Here is a 14,602-nt window from a genome sequence, read left to right as displayed (position 1 = left end):
GTGTGCTAACAGATGACTGACAGAGGGGCAGCTGCAGAGCAAACCCACATTCACCAGTGCACATGTAAAATTCCCCAAGGAAGAAGCTTTAAGTGTAACCAACAGACTTCTCTCATGTAGGGGACACTCATCTGTACAAGCTGCAATGCCTCCTGGCAAGTTAAACAGGTATTTATAGTCACATTTAAGTCCTGCAGTGACAATAGATTCCAAGAAAGACCTCAAAAAAAAATGAGGAGCAGCAGTGTTCCCTCCTACAACTCTGGCAGGGGGGGCAGGGAAGTCTCTCTGCAAAGGAATGAGTAATTAAGCCTTCACACCATTTGGAAACCATGAATCAACTCACACACTCCAAGGTCTGTGCATTTAATAACGTGGTGATTTTACTACCACAAGGGTTTTTTGCCACTAGTACAGCAAAGATAACAGACACAAACTGATAAAATTTTTTTTTATTACTCACTTTTTTGAATTCTTTTACACTTCTCCTGATTATTTTTGTGTAAGGTGAAACTAGAACTGTTTAAAAGACATACACAAATCTAGTACATCAATAACCAGGTATTTCTTTTTGCTATACTATTCTCACAACCACGTGTGTGCTAGGCAATATAACCGTCACAGAAGCAAACTTTAGGCAGAATACTGGTCAGTAAAAACAAAGCGAAAAGAGCTACCAGATATACAGACAGGCTCGGTTCCACATTCACTACTGCATTTATCAAGCGCCAAGTATTAACTGCACAATTTGTTCAGCTAGTAGAGGGGAGTTTTAAAATCAGTGCATGAAATTCTCTTCAGCAGACGGATGGACAGACAAACAGATGGATCCTATACCTACGTGGAATGTGAAGGTCGGGGGATGATACCGCGAGGAGACTGATAGGTGACTATTCCTAATCTCTTCCACTGCATTATTCACGCAACTCTTATTAGGGTTTATTTAATGGGACATGTTTGAAACAACTAGGTGAAGACGTTTGGAGCTCCAATCTTACAAGTGTGTAGGTCTGCATTCCAGTACAACACACGGGAAATCCTGAAGGTTTGAGCCAGACCCTGGTACTCCCAAAAAACGGCAGGCAGAGCTGATGACTGCAACAGCACGGGCAGCTCTCAGCCACTCAGGAAAGGAACCTGTCCTGGAGCAGACTCGGGTCTCACCCACCATCCTGCCATCACCCATCATCAAATGAAGGATGATGTCTTGTGTGGGAGTCCAAAATTGCTTTAATGGAGTTTGAACAGGTGAGAGGGTCATGGATGAACAGAGTCCAATGGGAGAAAACTTTCTGTAAAGTGGACTTAAGGATGGCTCAGTGGATTCCTTAGGCAGTTTTCAGGGTAAATTCAGAACATGAATACCATGGAGATGTCAATTCACCTAAGAGTAAAGTAATGCGAAAGCGGCAGATCACTTCATGGCACCACCCAAACTAATAAGGCCATTCAAAAAATTGAATCGTCTCCTATTGCAAGTCCATGGCAGTGAACCAAGACTCCTCACTACTGAAGAATACCTAAGGTATACTAATCAGGTGAGTTATTGCTGTGGGAAGGGGCTTAGTCATGCATGTCATATGAGCATGAAAGCGCTTTTAGAAGTCAAATCCCAGTTATCTGCCAGTGTAAAGAATTTGGAAATCAAGCTGCTAACTCCCCCATTACCCTCCTCCCCAAAACAAACCCCATCCCCAGAAAGACAGGACTGACAGAGTGAGCTTCGGACTGCAAGCGGTGCCTGAGACTCGGTTACAAATGTCTACAGAGTGTGCCTGTTGAACTAATTGATAGCAGTGTCACTAACTGGAATGCCATACATCGGATCGTTTTCCTTCCATGCCCCAGTGTCACAATAGAATCTCTATAACTTTCTGTACAACTTTACAATAGAATTGTACTTCGACTATTTTGGTGCCAAATTAAGCTCGCCAGAGTTACATAATTGATGTCTACTTTTTTCTAACCAATAAGAGTTTTGCAAAGTCAATTGCAATCACAAAACCCATAATCACAGTGTTCAGTTAAAAATATAAACACGGTAATCGTCACTGTAAATGTTCATAATAGAAAGCTGGAATGCCATTGTAATAACCGACCTCGCTTTGAGTAGGCAGAACACCAACCAACTGGTTTTACCCCACAGACAGTTTTTGCTACGTTGAGGTTGTGAAAGTCGATGTACTATTCTTTTTGCTTGTCGCACAAAGGGATATATGTGTAGGATACAGGGTGACATTGAACATAGAGTGAAGCGTGACAGCCATTAGTTCTCTCCCTCCCCAGCATCCCCTTCGTCTCCCTGGTTTTCCGACGTCCATAGCTGTAAGAAAATACAAACACAAGTTTAGGCTGAAAGCAGGCAGTTAATTAGGATTGTGAGGAAAGAGAAGGCAGCATAATTAGCAGTAGCTGCCCAATTTTCTCAGCTATGAGCAATGCAGAACTGAACACAACAGTAAAGCTAAAGAATAATTAATGACCTAGAAAATTAACAGAAGATAACAAGTAAAAAGCCAGTGCAGTTTTGCAAGCTCAACATAATGCTGGCTGTTGAGACCAGACAAACTCCACTTTTTGCTACCACAAGTCTGAGTGCCCTACAGTGGCTAACAAGTGATTTCTGGATGAAACAAGCAAGTCCAACTGGTCTGGTTACAACCAGCAGTGTAGTTAAGGCAAGTTAGTGCCTCAGAAAAGGCTTCTTATGGCACAGAACTGAAGTCTCAGTTCGTAGCAGCCTGCAGAAGAAACAGCCCCCAGCAAAGCTGTTTGCCCCTGATACTTACAGTGAGGTTGTCCCTAAGCAGCTGCATGATCAGGGTGCTGTCTTTGTAAGACTCTTCATTCAGCGTGTCCAGCTCTGCTATCGCTTCATCAAATGCCTAAAAACACGCAAGACAGAAGCACTTTCACACTCCGCTCTCCGAACTCACTTCTGCTTGCACAGAGCTTGCAAATTTGCTACATTACCACTCAAATTCCATGACAAAAGCTTCCAGGATTTTTCTTTTCCACCAAGAGATGTAAACCAAAGTGAGCACCAGATCGCTAAACAACCAGTGGGAAAACATAAGCCTTCGCACTGCAGAGGCAAGCACGCTCCATCATGCTGGAGAATAATTCACACAGCTTGAAGCCACGCTTAAGTACAGCACTTAAAAGCAATAGTTCTGTTAAAAATTAAAGTCTCGCTGTTCTAAATTGGCAGTAAAAGACAAAAGCACCATTAAGTTGATCTATATGTATTATACATGAGCAAGCAGGCAAGAAAGTGGAAGACAAGGGATTTTTTTGATGGTGGGGTGGAAGGTTTCAAGTTTCTTTTCAAAACAGCATAGGAAATCAGGTATGTTCCACTGGAGATTAATAAAGCCATTCTTCCCATTGATCTGCCACACATGAAAGCCCATGCTCCAGGTCTGAGAGCCACGACTAAATGCCATTTCTTCGTTCAGGCTTCAAACAGACATTAACTGAAAGAGCAGGACCAGCAGGTTCCCACAGCAACACGTTATTTGTTCCAAAGTTTTTGTTGAAGCATGTATTAAGAATGTGAAGATTCACCTAATGCCACGTTAGTCAAGTTATTACCAGGTAACTTGCACAGATGTAAAGAGGAGAAGGTGAAGACAAAAACGACTGGGCATTTCTTTGGCACAACTCACCACATGAGCTCTTTTTAGGTCTTCAGAGAGAGAAACACACACAGATACACAAGGACACTTAAGGCTACGACCTAGCTAAGCTTAGCTGAGTTAACTAACCTACCTGAAAATATACTACAATGGCAGTAGTTCAAAGATTTTTAAGGAATTTGACATGAAAAAGCACAGTCACCTACAAAGTGCTACTGCAACTGTGTGATTATCTCCGTTGGCTCCACAAAAACCAGTACCATGAAGAGTCTGCTTACCGTCTTTGCCAGGTTACAGGCTTTTTCAGGAGAATTTAGGATCTCATAGTAGAAGACAGAGAAATTTAAAGCCAAACCGAGTCGAATGGGGTGTGTTGGCTGCATCTCCTTCTTGCTAATTTCAAATGCCTCCTGGTAAGCTTGCTGAGAGTTTGCTACCGTTGCTGCAAGAAGTAATTACAATCATATTAACACACAGAACATCACCATACTTCACAGGGGAAGCTATTATGTTCTTGGTCTAGACTGTTGTGCCACCAGAAATTCATACAATTACATACGCACAGATGCTGCTTTCAGTGTTTTCAGATGTCAAAGCCTCCCACTGGCTGAACTATTAAGGCAGAAATACTTGTTCAGATAAACCTCTGAGATACAGAAATTAAGAGCAACATTGAGAGAGATTTAAAATGAAATGTATTTAAAATAAACTCCAACCAAACTGAATGCACACAAGCTCTGCCTAAGCCAAAGCATATTGTGATACTCTTCCAGCCTAGCTGAAGCAGTAGAGCTGAGTAATAAATCCAGACAAAACTCAATGGGAAAGGAGAGATCACTAAGCTACCTATTTCAAATGAAGGAAATGTTTAGTGGGTAGGTCATGAACTTTCTATTTCAGTTTGGGGTTTCAGAGGAAAGGCAACAGTCCCTTCCTGGCTAACGGGTAACAATAAGCTCTAGAATGGCGTCAAACTGAGTTTGCAAGGCACAGACTACATCAGACACTCACCAGGAATTCAGGCACAAGTCCACGTCGCTTTTGACATTTCAGGACTGTCCTAGGACCCAATAAACCAACATCCCACATTTGCATGCAGGAAGCTTGCAAACAGCAAAGACTCCTGAGCTAAATTCACAGTTTAAACAAGAAATGATAGTAATATAGCCTTTTCCATGAGAAAAAAACCACACGTTCTCCAGGAAAAGGATTTTACACTGCCAAGTATCTTTGAAAATCAGTCACTGAGGTGGAAGGGTTGGCAAGCAGAATTTGAGTGGTTTGATGATTATCTGTCAACCACTTCTATTAATTTCAGTGAAGTCTTTCTCTAAAAGTGACCTGGCACTGCACCAGTAGCAAAAATAAATAAATACTTCATGTCAGGGGAAAAGAACACAAGTGGATTATGAATTTCATTCTGCTCAGGCCCCAAGCAGAACAAGAGATTTCATCTCTACTTACTTTGCTTATTGTCCCCGGATGCCACCTCTGAGAGGTATCTGTAGTAATCGCCTTTCATTTTCAAATAGAAGACCTTGCTTTCTGGCTGCGTGGCATTGACAATAAGGTATTTATCCAGGAGTTCCTGAGAAAGGAAATAATCACTTTTTTTTTTCCCTCCAAGTCATAAAAATAATGCCTGAATCAGAGCCTTGGTTACAATGGCAAGCATGAACATGAACAATGACTTACGCATATTGATGTGTTAATCACTTTGCCTACTGTTGTCTAAAAGCAGAAAAGCATCCCAAACAACTATCCTATTGTATCCTAATCCCTGGAAAGCAGAAAGCTTATTACACTGGGGCTATCCACAATTCTTTCCTTAAGAACCTAATGGCAACCAGGGCTTAAGACCACAAAGATTTTCCTTGAAACACACTGACACATCTCATATCTGCAACCCAGCAGCAGCCTGACATCACTACAAGTCTAGTCACTTTTGCTGCCACAAACTTGGTTTCTATGCAGAGCAGTGAAGTTATCCCCAGGGAACTGATGCTATCTGCAACTCCAGCCAGAAAGCTGAATAGTGGCAAGGTCAGCACGTGTGCATTGAGAGAGATGCAAAGACTGACAGTACTGACAACCACTGCTCCTGACACATCTTCAGCAAACTGAACAGCAATAAAAAGAATCCCTCTCTTCTGTGCAAGAGAAATAGCAAAACCAGTTTGGTGGCGAAGAAGTACATACCTCTTCCATCCCCTGCTAAACAAGCCTCCAGACACCAGCACTCATTAATGAAAGAAGCTAAGGCTTTTCAGCAGGACTCATGAAGTGCCCCAGACTGAAATTTGTCTTCATGGGACCCCCAGCCAGCAGCAAGGGGTCTTCAACATCGCCTTATTTTTTTTTTCCTATTAAAAAATCAATGCTACTTTATAACGAATTCCCTAAGAAACAAGCTAGATGACTTAGGAACTAGAGTCAGACCCAAGTATGTGGCTGTCCAAAATTACTCCTTTGCTAAGGTGGTGCAGCATCTACAGCATGAGTAAGATCCCTTAAGCCTCTCTGAAGAATGCTGCAGTACTAACTACTGTTATTTTTGCTGTTGGATTATTACCAGAACATCATTGCAGATATCCTGCAATTCAGCCTCAATTTTCTCACGATATTCTCTTCCCATCTGCTGTTTCTTCTCATTCCTCTCTGTTTTCTGTTCAATGCTGGAAATGACACGCCAGGACGAGCGACGGGCACCAACCACGTTCTTGTAGGCAACCGAGAGTAGATTCCTCTCTTCATTGGACAGTTCGTGTCCTTGCTCGGTGACAGCTTTCATAGCAGCAGCCATGTCATCGTAACGCTCGGCCTGTTCAGCCAGCTTGGCTTTCTGTACCAACTCACTTTTATCCATGGCTCTCCTGTAATTACCAGGGAATAAAAATAGAGAAAAATGTCTCTTGCTTGTCTGCAGAGTTAATGCTGAGGGGTGAAGCAGAACTCGGGCACTAACAAGGGGGAAATCTATCAGTTCTCATCAAGTAATACAAAGGGTTTCTTTTGAAGAAAAGATTGGACCTTTTGCCAAATACATACAATTTCTGTGGGTAAATGACTAATCACAGTACTGAAGACGTGTAAGCACTGTTCTTCAAAACACAGCAGAACTCATACAGGCATTAAGCACAGCACATCAGTGCGTTCCCTATGTAAATCTCTCCCCTTTCCCAAGCTGGCCACAGCTCTACCTGGGACACACTGTATGTTCCAACCTAGAACCCACCAGCTCTGGTTGTGTTTTTGGGTTTTCTTCATTTTATTTCTGCCCCACTATTATACAACAGCAACTACTTTGGAGCATTGAAGCACTGGACAGCTCCTCCAAATACTGAAGATACTCTGCACACTCCAGGACTTGTCTGTGTGGGTTTAAACAAACCGCACCCAGGAAAGCTGTAGTTGCTGGCAACTGTTCTACCAGGTTGGTTTAATACATGCATCAACCTACATATAATGGACAATTCTACACAGGTTTTTAATCTCCACTTTTCAAGACCTTTCAAGCAACACTGGCATTCACAAAACCTGAATGGGACGTGTCCCACGGGATGGGTCCTGCTGCACAGCTAACTGCTCACATGGAAACAAGCTGCTTATCATTTCGGGTGATGTCGTTTAGGAAATGAAGCCAAGAAAAACACATCACAGGACCACAAGACCCCTAAAGAGCTTAAGCAGTGAAAAATGATGTTAGTAAGGAACGTGTCAGTGAGGGAGCTCGAGTGTTGCTTACTTCTACGAGATGATGCTAACGTACAGTTAACTCAGCCACTGAGCTACCAACCATACACTCAAATCACTTAGGGCCTGCTCCACAGAACTGAAACAAGTTTCTTTGCCTTTATCAAATTAAGTGGGCCTCAATACCTCACAAACTCCCAGACACCCCAAATTAATCTGTAAAATCTCTCCAGGTATGTAGGTTCACTCTTGGACAGACCCAGTACTGTTAATCTTGCCAGCTGAGCAACAATACTCCTCTCTGCCTCCCTAAACCCCAGTCAGGACTCTTAGTGTCCAGATGAGTTTTCAGGCTGAGACCTAAGAACAACTTCTCTGACAACAGTATAAAGTAACCAAGAACAATAGGTTTACAATTGTCTTTCACAGGTTTCTCTTCACCAGACAAGCACCTACAGCCCTATGAGAAAGGCCCAACAGGCTGAAAGCAACTGCTGTACCCTTTTCCCTGGCTCCCTCCTTTGAAAATCCCAGTCTGACAAACTCATTATGGAGAACGTCTTGCACACAGTTTCTATTTTAATCCAGGTATCACCTATCACAGTATTAGATGGGGAAAGCAGTCCCCTATACTATATCCTCAATCAGGTCAGTGAGATGCAGACCCAAATTCCCACTGTGTGTATGAGGAGTTTCAGAGTTTCCTACTGCCAAGGGTGGAGTCCTAACCACAAAATTATTTTGGGATGATATTCAATCCCTCCACCTGAAGATCCTTCACTTTAAAAACAAAAAAAAAAATATCACCCAACATATCAAGCCAAACATAGTTATTTCATGTGAAAGCTCCTGCAGTAAACCCAGAAACCAAACGTCCTACCTTGCCAGTCAAGTCACACTCTCTCCTGCTTGCATGTGACCCTTTGTGGACCTAGCCTAAATGCACCCATCCACGTAAAGCACCCAGCAAGGCTATGCAGTGTTAAAAGCAGCCTCCAGGAAAGAGACCTCTCACAGGTCTGCCAGTCGTGTTGGGCTGCAGTTTGGTTCTGTAGCAAGTACTGCACACAGGGCCCAGTGGGTTCTGGCACCTATTAAAAGGTGAGACATGGGCTCAGACCAAAGCCCCCAACCAGACACACTGACTGTGGTGGCAGTGTGTCCAGCTCTTGTAAGGCAGAGTAATCTGGCTGTGTCTTTCTCAAGAGGGGATGTGTTACATTAACACTGGTTCTGCAGGACCTAATCCTAACCATCCAAGGATAGCTCCTTAAGATGGAGAGAAGGAGTAACTGGAGCTTGTGAGGTGAATTATTTCACCCTATTCTGAAGCATATCTTAGTACAGATAGGTAACAAGCCTAAGGAAGTCAGCAGACTGGTTACCTCTGAGAACCCAGGCCACCTTTCACTGTTGAGTCTATCAAACCTCGTAAACCATTCCCTTAACTCAGCACTAAATTTAGACTATGTGCTTAACGCAGGAAGTAATTTGTGAGTGGCATTTCCCTACCCGCTCACTAAAATCTGAACCTGAACAAAGTACACCTGAAGACTGCTTTTTACATTACAGGAGCCAACTTTAAACTGGACATTAAAAAAAAACCCAAACAGTTTCAGAGCAGTTCTACTAGCAGCCTGCACAGCTTCCAGAAGCATTTCTATCGTAACCATCTTATCTTCTCCTCCTCCTACAGAATGCAATTATTTTGTAGGAAAATCCTGCTTGTTGAAGTCCAGAGGCAAACAGCTCCGACAGTTTACATTTTGCCATTGAAAGGTCAGTATTATCTTTGATCTGCACTTTGGCAATACTAGTCTAATTCACAGACAAGTAATCGGTGCAGAATCCTGTTTACAGGCAGAATGGAGTTTAGTTTAGAAATGGTGCAGAGTTTGTTTTATCAAGCTCACTGACATGTTTGTCTCTAGATGCAAGTCTGTTCGTGGCAGTGAACGGGTTCATATAAGGACACATCAAGGAAATGACAGAGGGAACCGGAAGGGCATAAAGACCTGGTGGATAAGAGAGATCCAGAAACCAGTTGAACATATAAAATACCAGCACAAAGCACCAGAACGTTGCTTCTCATCAAGCAACTTTCCTCAGCAATGTAACTAATTCATGCACACCAAGCCATTACTGAAGGTGAAGTTCCTCAGAACTTCACTGGCTCACTTTAACATAAAAATTCAGTATACAGGGGCTTGGGTTGTTTAGTTAATTCATTGTAATATCTGTACTGTTAGTAGGTTTGCTGCAAAACACAAAGTACTATTCAGTAACATGGATTTAACAGAACTTAAATGCAGTAAGAAAATCATTGCCCACACCAAAGCAACTGCAATTGACAGCAAACCTACCATTATTTCGTTCACAGGGTGCTGCAGAAAGGAACACTTAAAATCCTTACTTGATTCTCCATTGCTTACCTTGTTAGAGGCTTGGAGAGAGCTTTGCAGAGCTATGCTGGCTTGAGCTCCAAAAGAGGGAAGTGTTTGCCAGAAGGAAAAAAAGATACAAGGAAAGGAGTGATGTTTGAAAAGGCAAAGAAGCGACCATCAGTTACAACTGGTCCCTCCCGTAGAGGAGATGAAAGCCACGCTAACAATGGATCAGTGTGCCACGGTCCGAAACAAGCAAAGCCTACAGCTAAAAATACTCCTAGGCCACAAACAGAAGCCATCTAACAAAGGTTACCTGCAGCTAGGAGCAAAACACACAAAGGTGATGAAGAGGAGGCCAACAGGAACGATCTATTCTAGGACTAATGAAGCCATGCCATGTTGGCAAGGGGGGAAAAGAGGGAGGATGGCAAAAGGAGCGGAGACGTGCAGATGGCAGCCATGGAGGAGTCCTGACAGTTGCCCGTTCTAAGCAGAAGATTCTCATGTTAGATGCATTAATACATTTCAAATTCTTAGGACATCATCTTCTTAATCATCTGTCAAACCACAACTTAGTAGCCCTCCAAAAAGAAGCGGCTGGACGCTGTTTACAACAAGGAATGCCAACCACCAGCCAGCGGTTGCAGGCAACAGTACCAGCTGCCAGCAATTTGAATCACCCTACATCCCACACTCAAAATGTATTTTTAAAATTATTTTTCCCCCCCTCTACCTCCCATACAGCCCAAGTTCTTTGATTCTCTTACAAATCCAGAACAGCACATATACAGGTACTGCTTACTGCCCACCCCCAGAAAAGCTTTACACCTGTGCAGACAAGATGGAAACTTATTACAAAGCATGAGAAGTAGAGAATCAAAGGTCAGAACCTGTGACACACAGCAGCTTGTCATTGCTTTGCTACTTTTAGTAGAAGATGCAGTAATAAGGGAATGGTGCAACCATTATGGGAATGGCACCCAAAATCAGAACAGCCACAGATCCTGCAAGAGTGGATGGACACGCAGAACTCGAGGTTTACATCTCAGTAAAACATACAGTGTTCTTTAAAGAACCACAGGAGCTCGAGGGAAGCTACATCTTGCTGCTCAGCAGTTACTCCACTGGTTTCATAGCTTTTATTGCTTCCAATCTCAACGGGCTGTTTTAGGACAAAGCCAAACAGATCAGAAGTAACCGTGTTTCAAGTCCGCAGAAACCAAATGAAAACCGACACTGAAAAAAATCTGGCTTATGTAACGTATTGAACTGACAAGGCAATACTAATAAGCCTACGTTGGCCTGAAGTCTGCTGCTCTCGATGATCTGTTCTTCTGATGCTAATTAAGTCATTGATTTCTGTGTACTGTTTTTCTCTTTATAGCAAGCATCAGAATCTCTATCAGGCAAACACTTCCACTTGGCAAAAAAAAAAATTAATTAAAAAAAAATCAGTGAGAAAGCAATGTGGTTCCTAGTTTGACATACTGGTCCCTTCATGAGTCCAGTAAAGATGCAGGTTAACAGGCCTGCATGTTGCTTTCACCATGAGAAATGAATGCAAAGCCAGGTTGGGTGAAATGGGATGCCATCATACTTCTCAGCACAAACTCAGTAAATCCTGTCAAATTCTAACAGGAGGAGCAGCAGACTGGTACAGGATCTGTAGTTCAACCTTCCAGCAACGTGCAAACGTACCTTACTCCACTTCTAGATGGGCAATTCATTCTGCAGTTAAACATTCACATGAGGTAAGTGGTATTGCAAATTGCAGTTCTGTAATTATGGGCAGTGTGTTCTGGAGACACTATTCCTAAAGCAAATGGAAAATCCTTCTCTGTAATTCAGCTAGGTGCATGCTGACACAGGTACCTGCGGGATGCTGATGGCATTCGCTGTCAATCAGACATTGCTCCCAAGAGATTATTTGCAGAAAAGGAATCAGCTCTAGGTGGGGTGCAAGAAACCTTCCTTGCACTATCATAGCATCTCACTTCATTAGTTGTGCTTCTTCATTTGGTTTCCCTCAAAAGCTACCATGTATCATTAAGTAACTGATTAGAAAGTCAATGTGTCTGGTAAGGTCTGGCCCCTGCAATCTTCCCCAGCAGTCAAGGCCTTGGGAATAACGAGCAGTTCAGTAAAACACACTGCAAATATGATGAGGGCAAAAGGAGAGTGACTTCATAGCTGGGGTATTACTGATGACCTTGTGCAGTACATAACTTGGGCCTCCTCTGCATCTACTGATGAACTGCACACCCCGGCCTTCAGCTCAAATCTTTATGCAAATGTTCAGATAAAATTAACATCTCATAAAGCTGAGCCTCAGCCTGCTCTGGCCATCCTCTGCCCTCGTTACTTGTTGCCTCCCAAAACCAGCCAATATACTTTTTGAATAAAAATGTTCAGCCTCCATAGACAACTACAACATTTCCATGACAAGTACCAACAGTGTGTAGGGATACTCATGGTGTATGGCCAACTTAAACTTAGCTGATGTGCTTCGCATCGTTTAAAGGAGGGACCGCAGGCTGGAGAGCGCTGCACTGCTACATGCCTATGGTGCTTTGCAGGGGCCAGCTGCAGGTGGAGACAAGCACGGGGTTCCAAAGCACAACATACTTACGTGGTAACACCTTTTCTTCCAGCTAGCAGAATTGGTTTTGGCTAGAGTCCAGGTGGAAATAAGTGAGTTATCCCAAAATATCTTCCCCCCCCGGGCATAAAGTTCGTGCCAAACTGAGGTATTCATATCACAGGTAAATCACTTTTGTTACCAGTAAACGGAAAGTATTCGTGTTACAGGGTGGGGCAGAAAGTGTGGGGACAGAAAAGACACACTACTCTAACGCCTGGTCTTCCTGGGATGTATCAGGATACCGGACAGATCACAGCACCAGCTTTTTTTACCTCGTTATTCAAATAATTATTTACTGAACTCCTCCTCATTGGAGTTTATTGACAGGCAGCACAGCAAGCTGCATACTGGCAAAGGGCTGCTTAGGAGGGGAGGGGAAGGGGGGGGGGGTGAAGAAAAAGAGACTCAACATCAAAATAGCAGAGATCAGAACATGCGGTACTGACATAATGAGGTTGAGAAAACTGCACCAGGCCCATCTGTGCAACGAGTCTATCACTTTATCAGTACCAATCTAATAAACAAAATATTATACAGGCTATGTTTTTGCAGTCCTTTAACACGAAGAGTCACTTGTTTTCTTCTCTAGACCAGTTAAGGTCTCCAGGTTATTTTAAAATAAAAGCAAGCCTTTATTTTCACGAGGGAGTCTTCAAATTTTGGGCTGGGGTGTCCTGCAGCAGGGAACATGTAAAGGCACAAATATTCCTACAGCCACCAAAGTTACAAAACCTTACCAATGCTCTCAAGCTCTCTGGTATTTTTTATGTAGGAATTGAGCTTTAATGGAGCTGCGTGAGGTGCTGTTTGCTTTCCAACCATCAGGAAAGTTATTTTAACTATTAAAAAGGAATTTAACTGAAAGCAGCCAATTTATGTTGCGATCTTTGCATTAGATGCATTTTTGCTCCCACATGTTAACACAGTGACTGTAGAATGCTGACATTTCCTCATCCCAATTAACATCTGGTTATACATACTTGAAATAAAACCTGCAGTGGCTCGTTGGGGGTTGCTGCCCAGCCTTTTTGTAGGCTGGGGCTGGCCTGAAGCAACCTTCTTTCCCCTGGGGTCCTCCCTAAATGCATCTCTATTCCCAAATGGACATAAATGACCAAAATCAGAAAAAAATAATAAATTCGTATTCTTTCCTTTTAAAGCGCTCACGACGCTTCTGTGACGGCCTCTGGTCCTACGTGAGCTGGCTCGTACTGACCGGCAGCAGACGCGGCATCTCCCCCCTTGCACCAATGGAGCCCAAAGCTCCGGGTTCGGCGAGGACACCCAAACCCCGCTCCCGGTTTCGGGCCGCGAAGGCAGAAGCCCTCGGGCAGAGGAGATCTGCGACCGATACTGACCCTGGCGTGGAGGGGCTGGTTTCCCTTCCCGTCCCGTCCTCCCCCGGTCGCCGGGCAGAGGAGCCTTCGCCGCCGGCCGCTGAGTACAGGTGTGCTCGGCCGGCCGCGCCCTCCGGGGAGCCAGTGACTCACTCAGGGCGGGGCAGGGCCGGGCGCTCCGGGAGGAGGCGGCGCCGCCCGCTCGGGCTCCGCAGCGGCAGCCGAGGGAGGGTCACACCGTTACTCGGAGCGGGGAGGAGAAGGAGAGGGGGGCAGGACTCACCCACCGTCCCCCCCCCCCGCCCTTCGCGCCGGGACCCTCCCGCAGCGCCCCTCCCGCAGCTCCCGCGGCCTGCTGCGGCCTCAGACGCCCCTCCCCGCCGCGGGGCTGCGCTGGCCCAGCAAGCAGGGAGAGGCCGGGGCCCGGCCGGCGGGGAGGAGCGGGCCCGGCCGGCGGGGAGGCCTCCCCCGCACAGTCCCGCCGGCGCCAGCGGGGCCGCGGCGGCCCGGACCGGCGGGGCCCGGCCCCAGCGGCGGGAGAAGGGAGGGGGAAGCCGGGCGGCGGGCAGGGCCGCGGGGGGGGCGTCCCGGGACCCTCACCTGGCGGGGGCGGCGGCACCGCGGCCTGGATCCCGGCGGGGCGAGGCGACTCGGAGCGCGGCGGCCGCTCAGCGCACGCACACACACCCTGCGGCGCTGCGGCCCCGCTTCCGGCGGCGCCGGCACGCCCCTTCCGGCGCCAAGGGGCGCCACCGCCCCTCCCGCCTCCCCATTGGGCCGGTGGGGCCGCGGGCGCCAGCCGGCTCCCGGTCGCCATAGCGACGGGAGGGGAGCTCGGCCCCCTCGGCTCTGCGGGCCCGCCCGCCGCCGCCCCCTCAGCCCCACCGGCCCGGAAGCCCACCTCGG

General features: G+C 45.6%; 1 protein-coding gene across 2 annotated transcripts; it reads right to left on the bottom strand.

The window, feature by feature from the left end:
* Nucleotides 1-437: 437 nt before the first annotated feature.
* YWHAB (tyrosine 3-monooxygenase/tryptophan 5-monooxygenase activation protein beta) lies at nt 438-14,381 on the bottom strand. 2 transcript variants are annotated; one of them, XM_084271597.1, is made up of 6 exons: nt 14,297-14,381; nt 6,211-6,511; nt 5,103-5,226; nt 3,917-4,080; nt 2,790-2,885; nt 438-2,323 (listed from the first exon to the last, which is right to left on the bottom strand). In XM_084271597.1, exons 2-6 carry the CDS (start codon nt 6,502-6,504, stop codon nt 2,267-2,269), a joined length of 735 nt encoding a protein of 244 aa, XP_084127723.1. In that variant the 5' UTR covers nt 6,505-6,511; nt 14,297-14,381; the 3' UTR covers nt 438-2,266. The 2 variants fall into 2 exon arrangements, with proteins under 2 accessions (XP_084127723.1, XP_084127724.1); XM_084271598.1 differs by lacking the exon at nt 14,297-14,381 and having other exon boundaries at nt 6,211-6,553.
* Nucleotides 14,382-14,602: the final 221 nt, after the last annotated feature.

Source organism: Gallinula chloropus (genome assembly GCF_964237585.1).
Source record: "Gallinula chloropus genome assembly, chromosome: 16".
Classification (NCBI taxonomy): Eukaryota; Metazoa; Chordata; class Aves; order Gruiformes; family Rallidae; genus Gallinula; species Gallinula chloropus.
This window is presented reverse-complemented; position numbering and strand designations above follow the sequence as displayed.

Bases quoted from the DNA above. Each gene is read 5' to 3' on its own strand.
- YWHAB (XM_084271597.1), bottom strand. From the start codon at position 6,504: ATGGATAAAAGTGAGTTGGTACAGAAAGCCAAGCTGGCTGAACAGGCC. The intron at 4,081-5,102 runs GTAAGTAGAGAT...TACTTCTTGCAG, and splicing joins ATCCGGGGACAATAAGCAAA to CAACGGTAGCAAACTCTCAG. The intron at 2,324-2,789 runs GTAAGTATCAGG...ATTTTCTTACAG, and splicing joins TGCTTAGGGACAACCTCACT to CTATGGACGTCGGAAAACCA.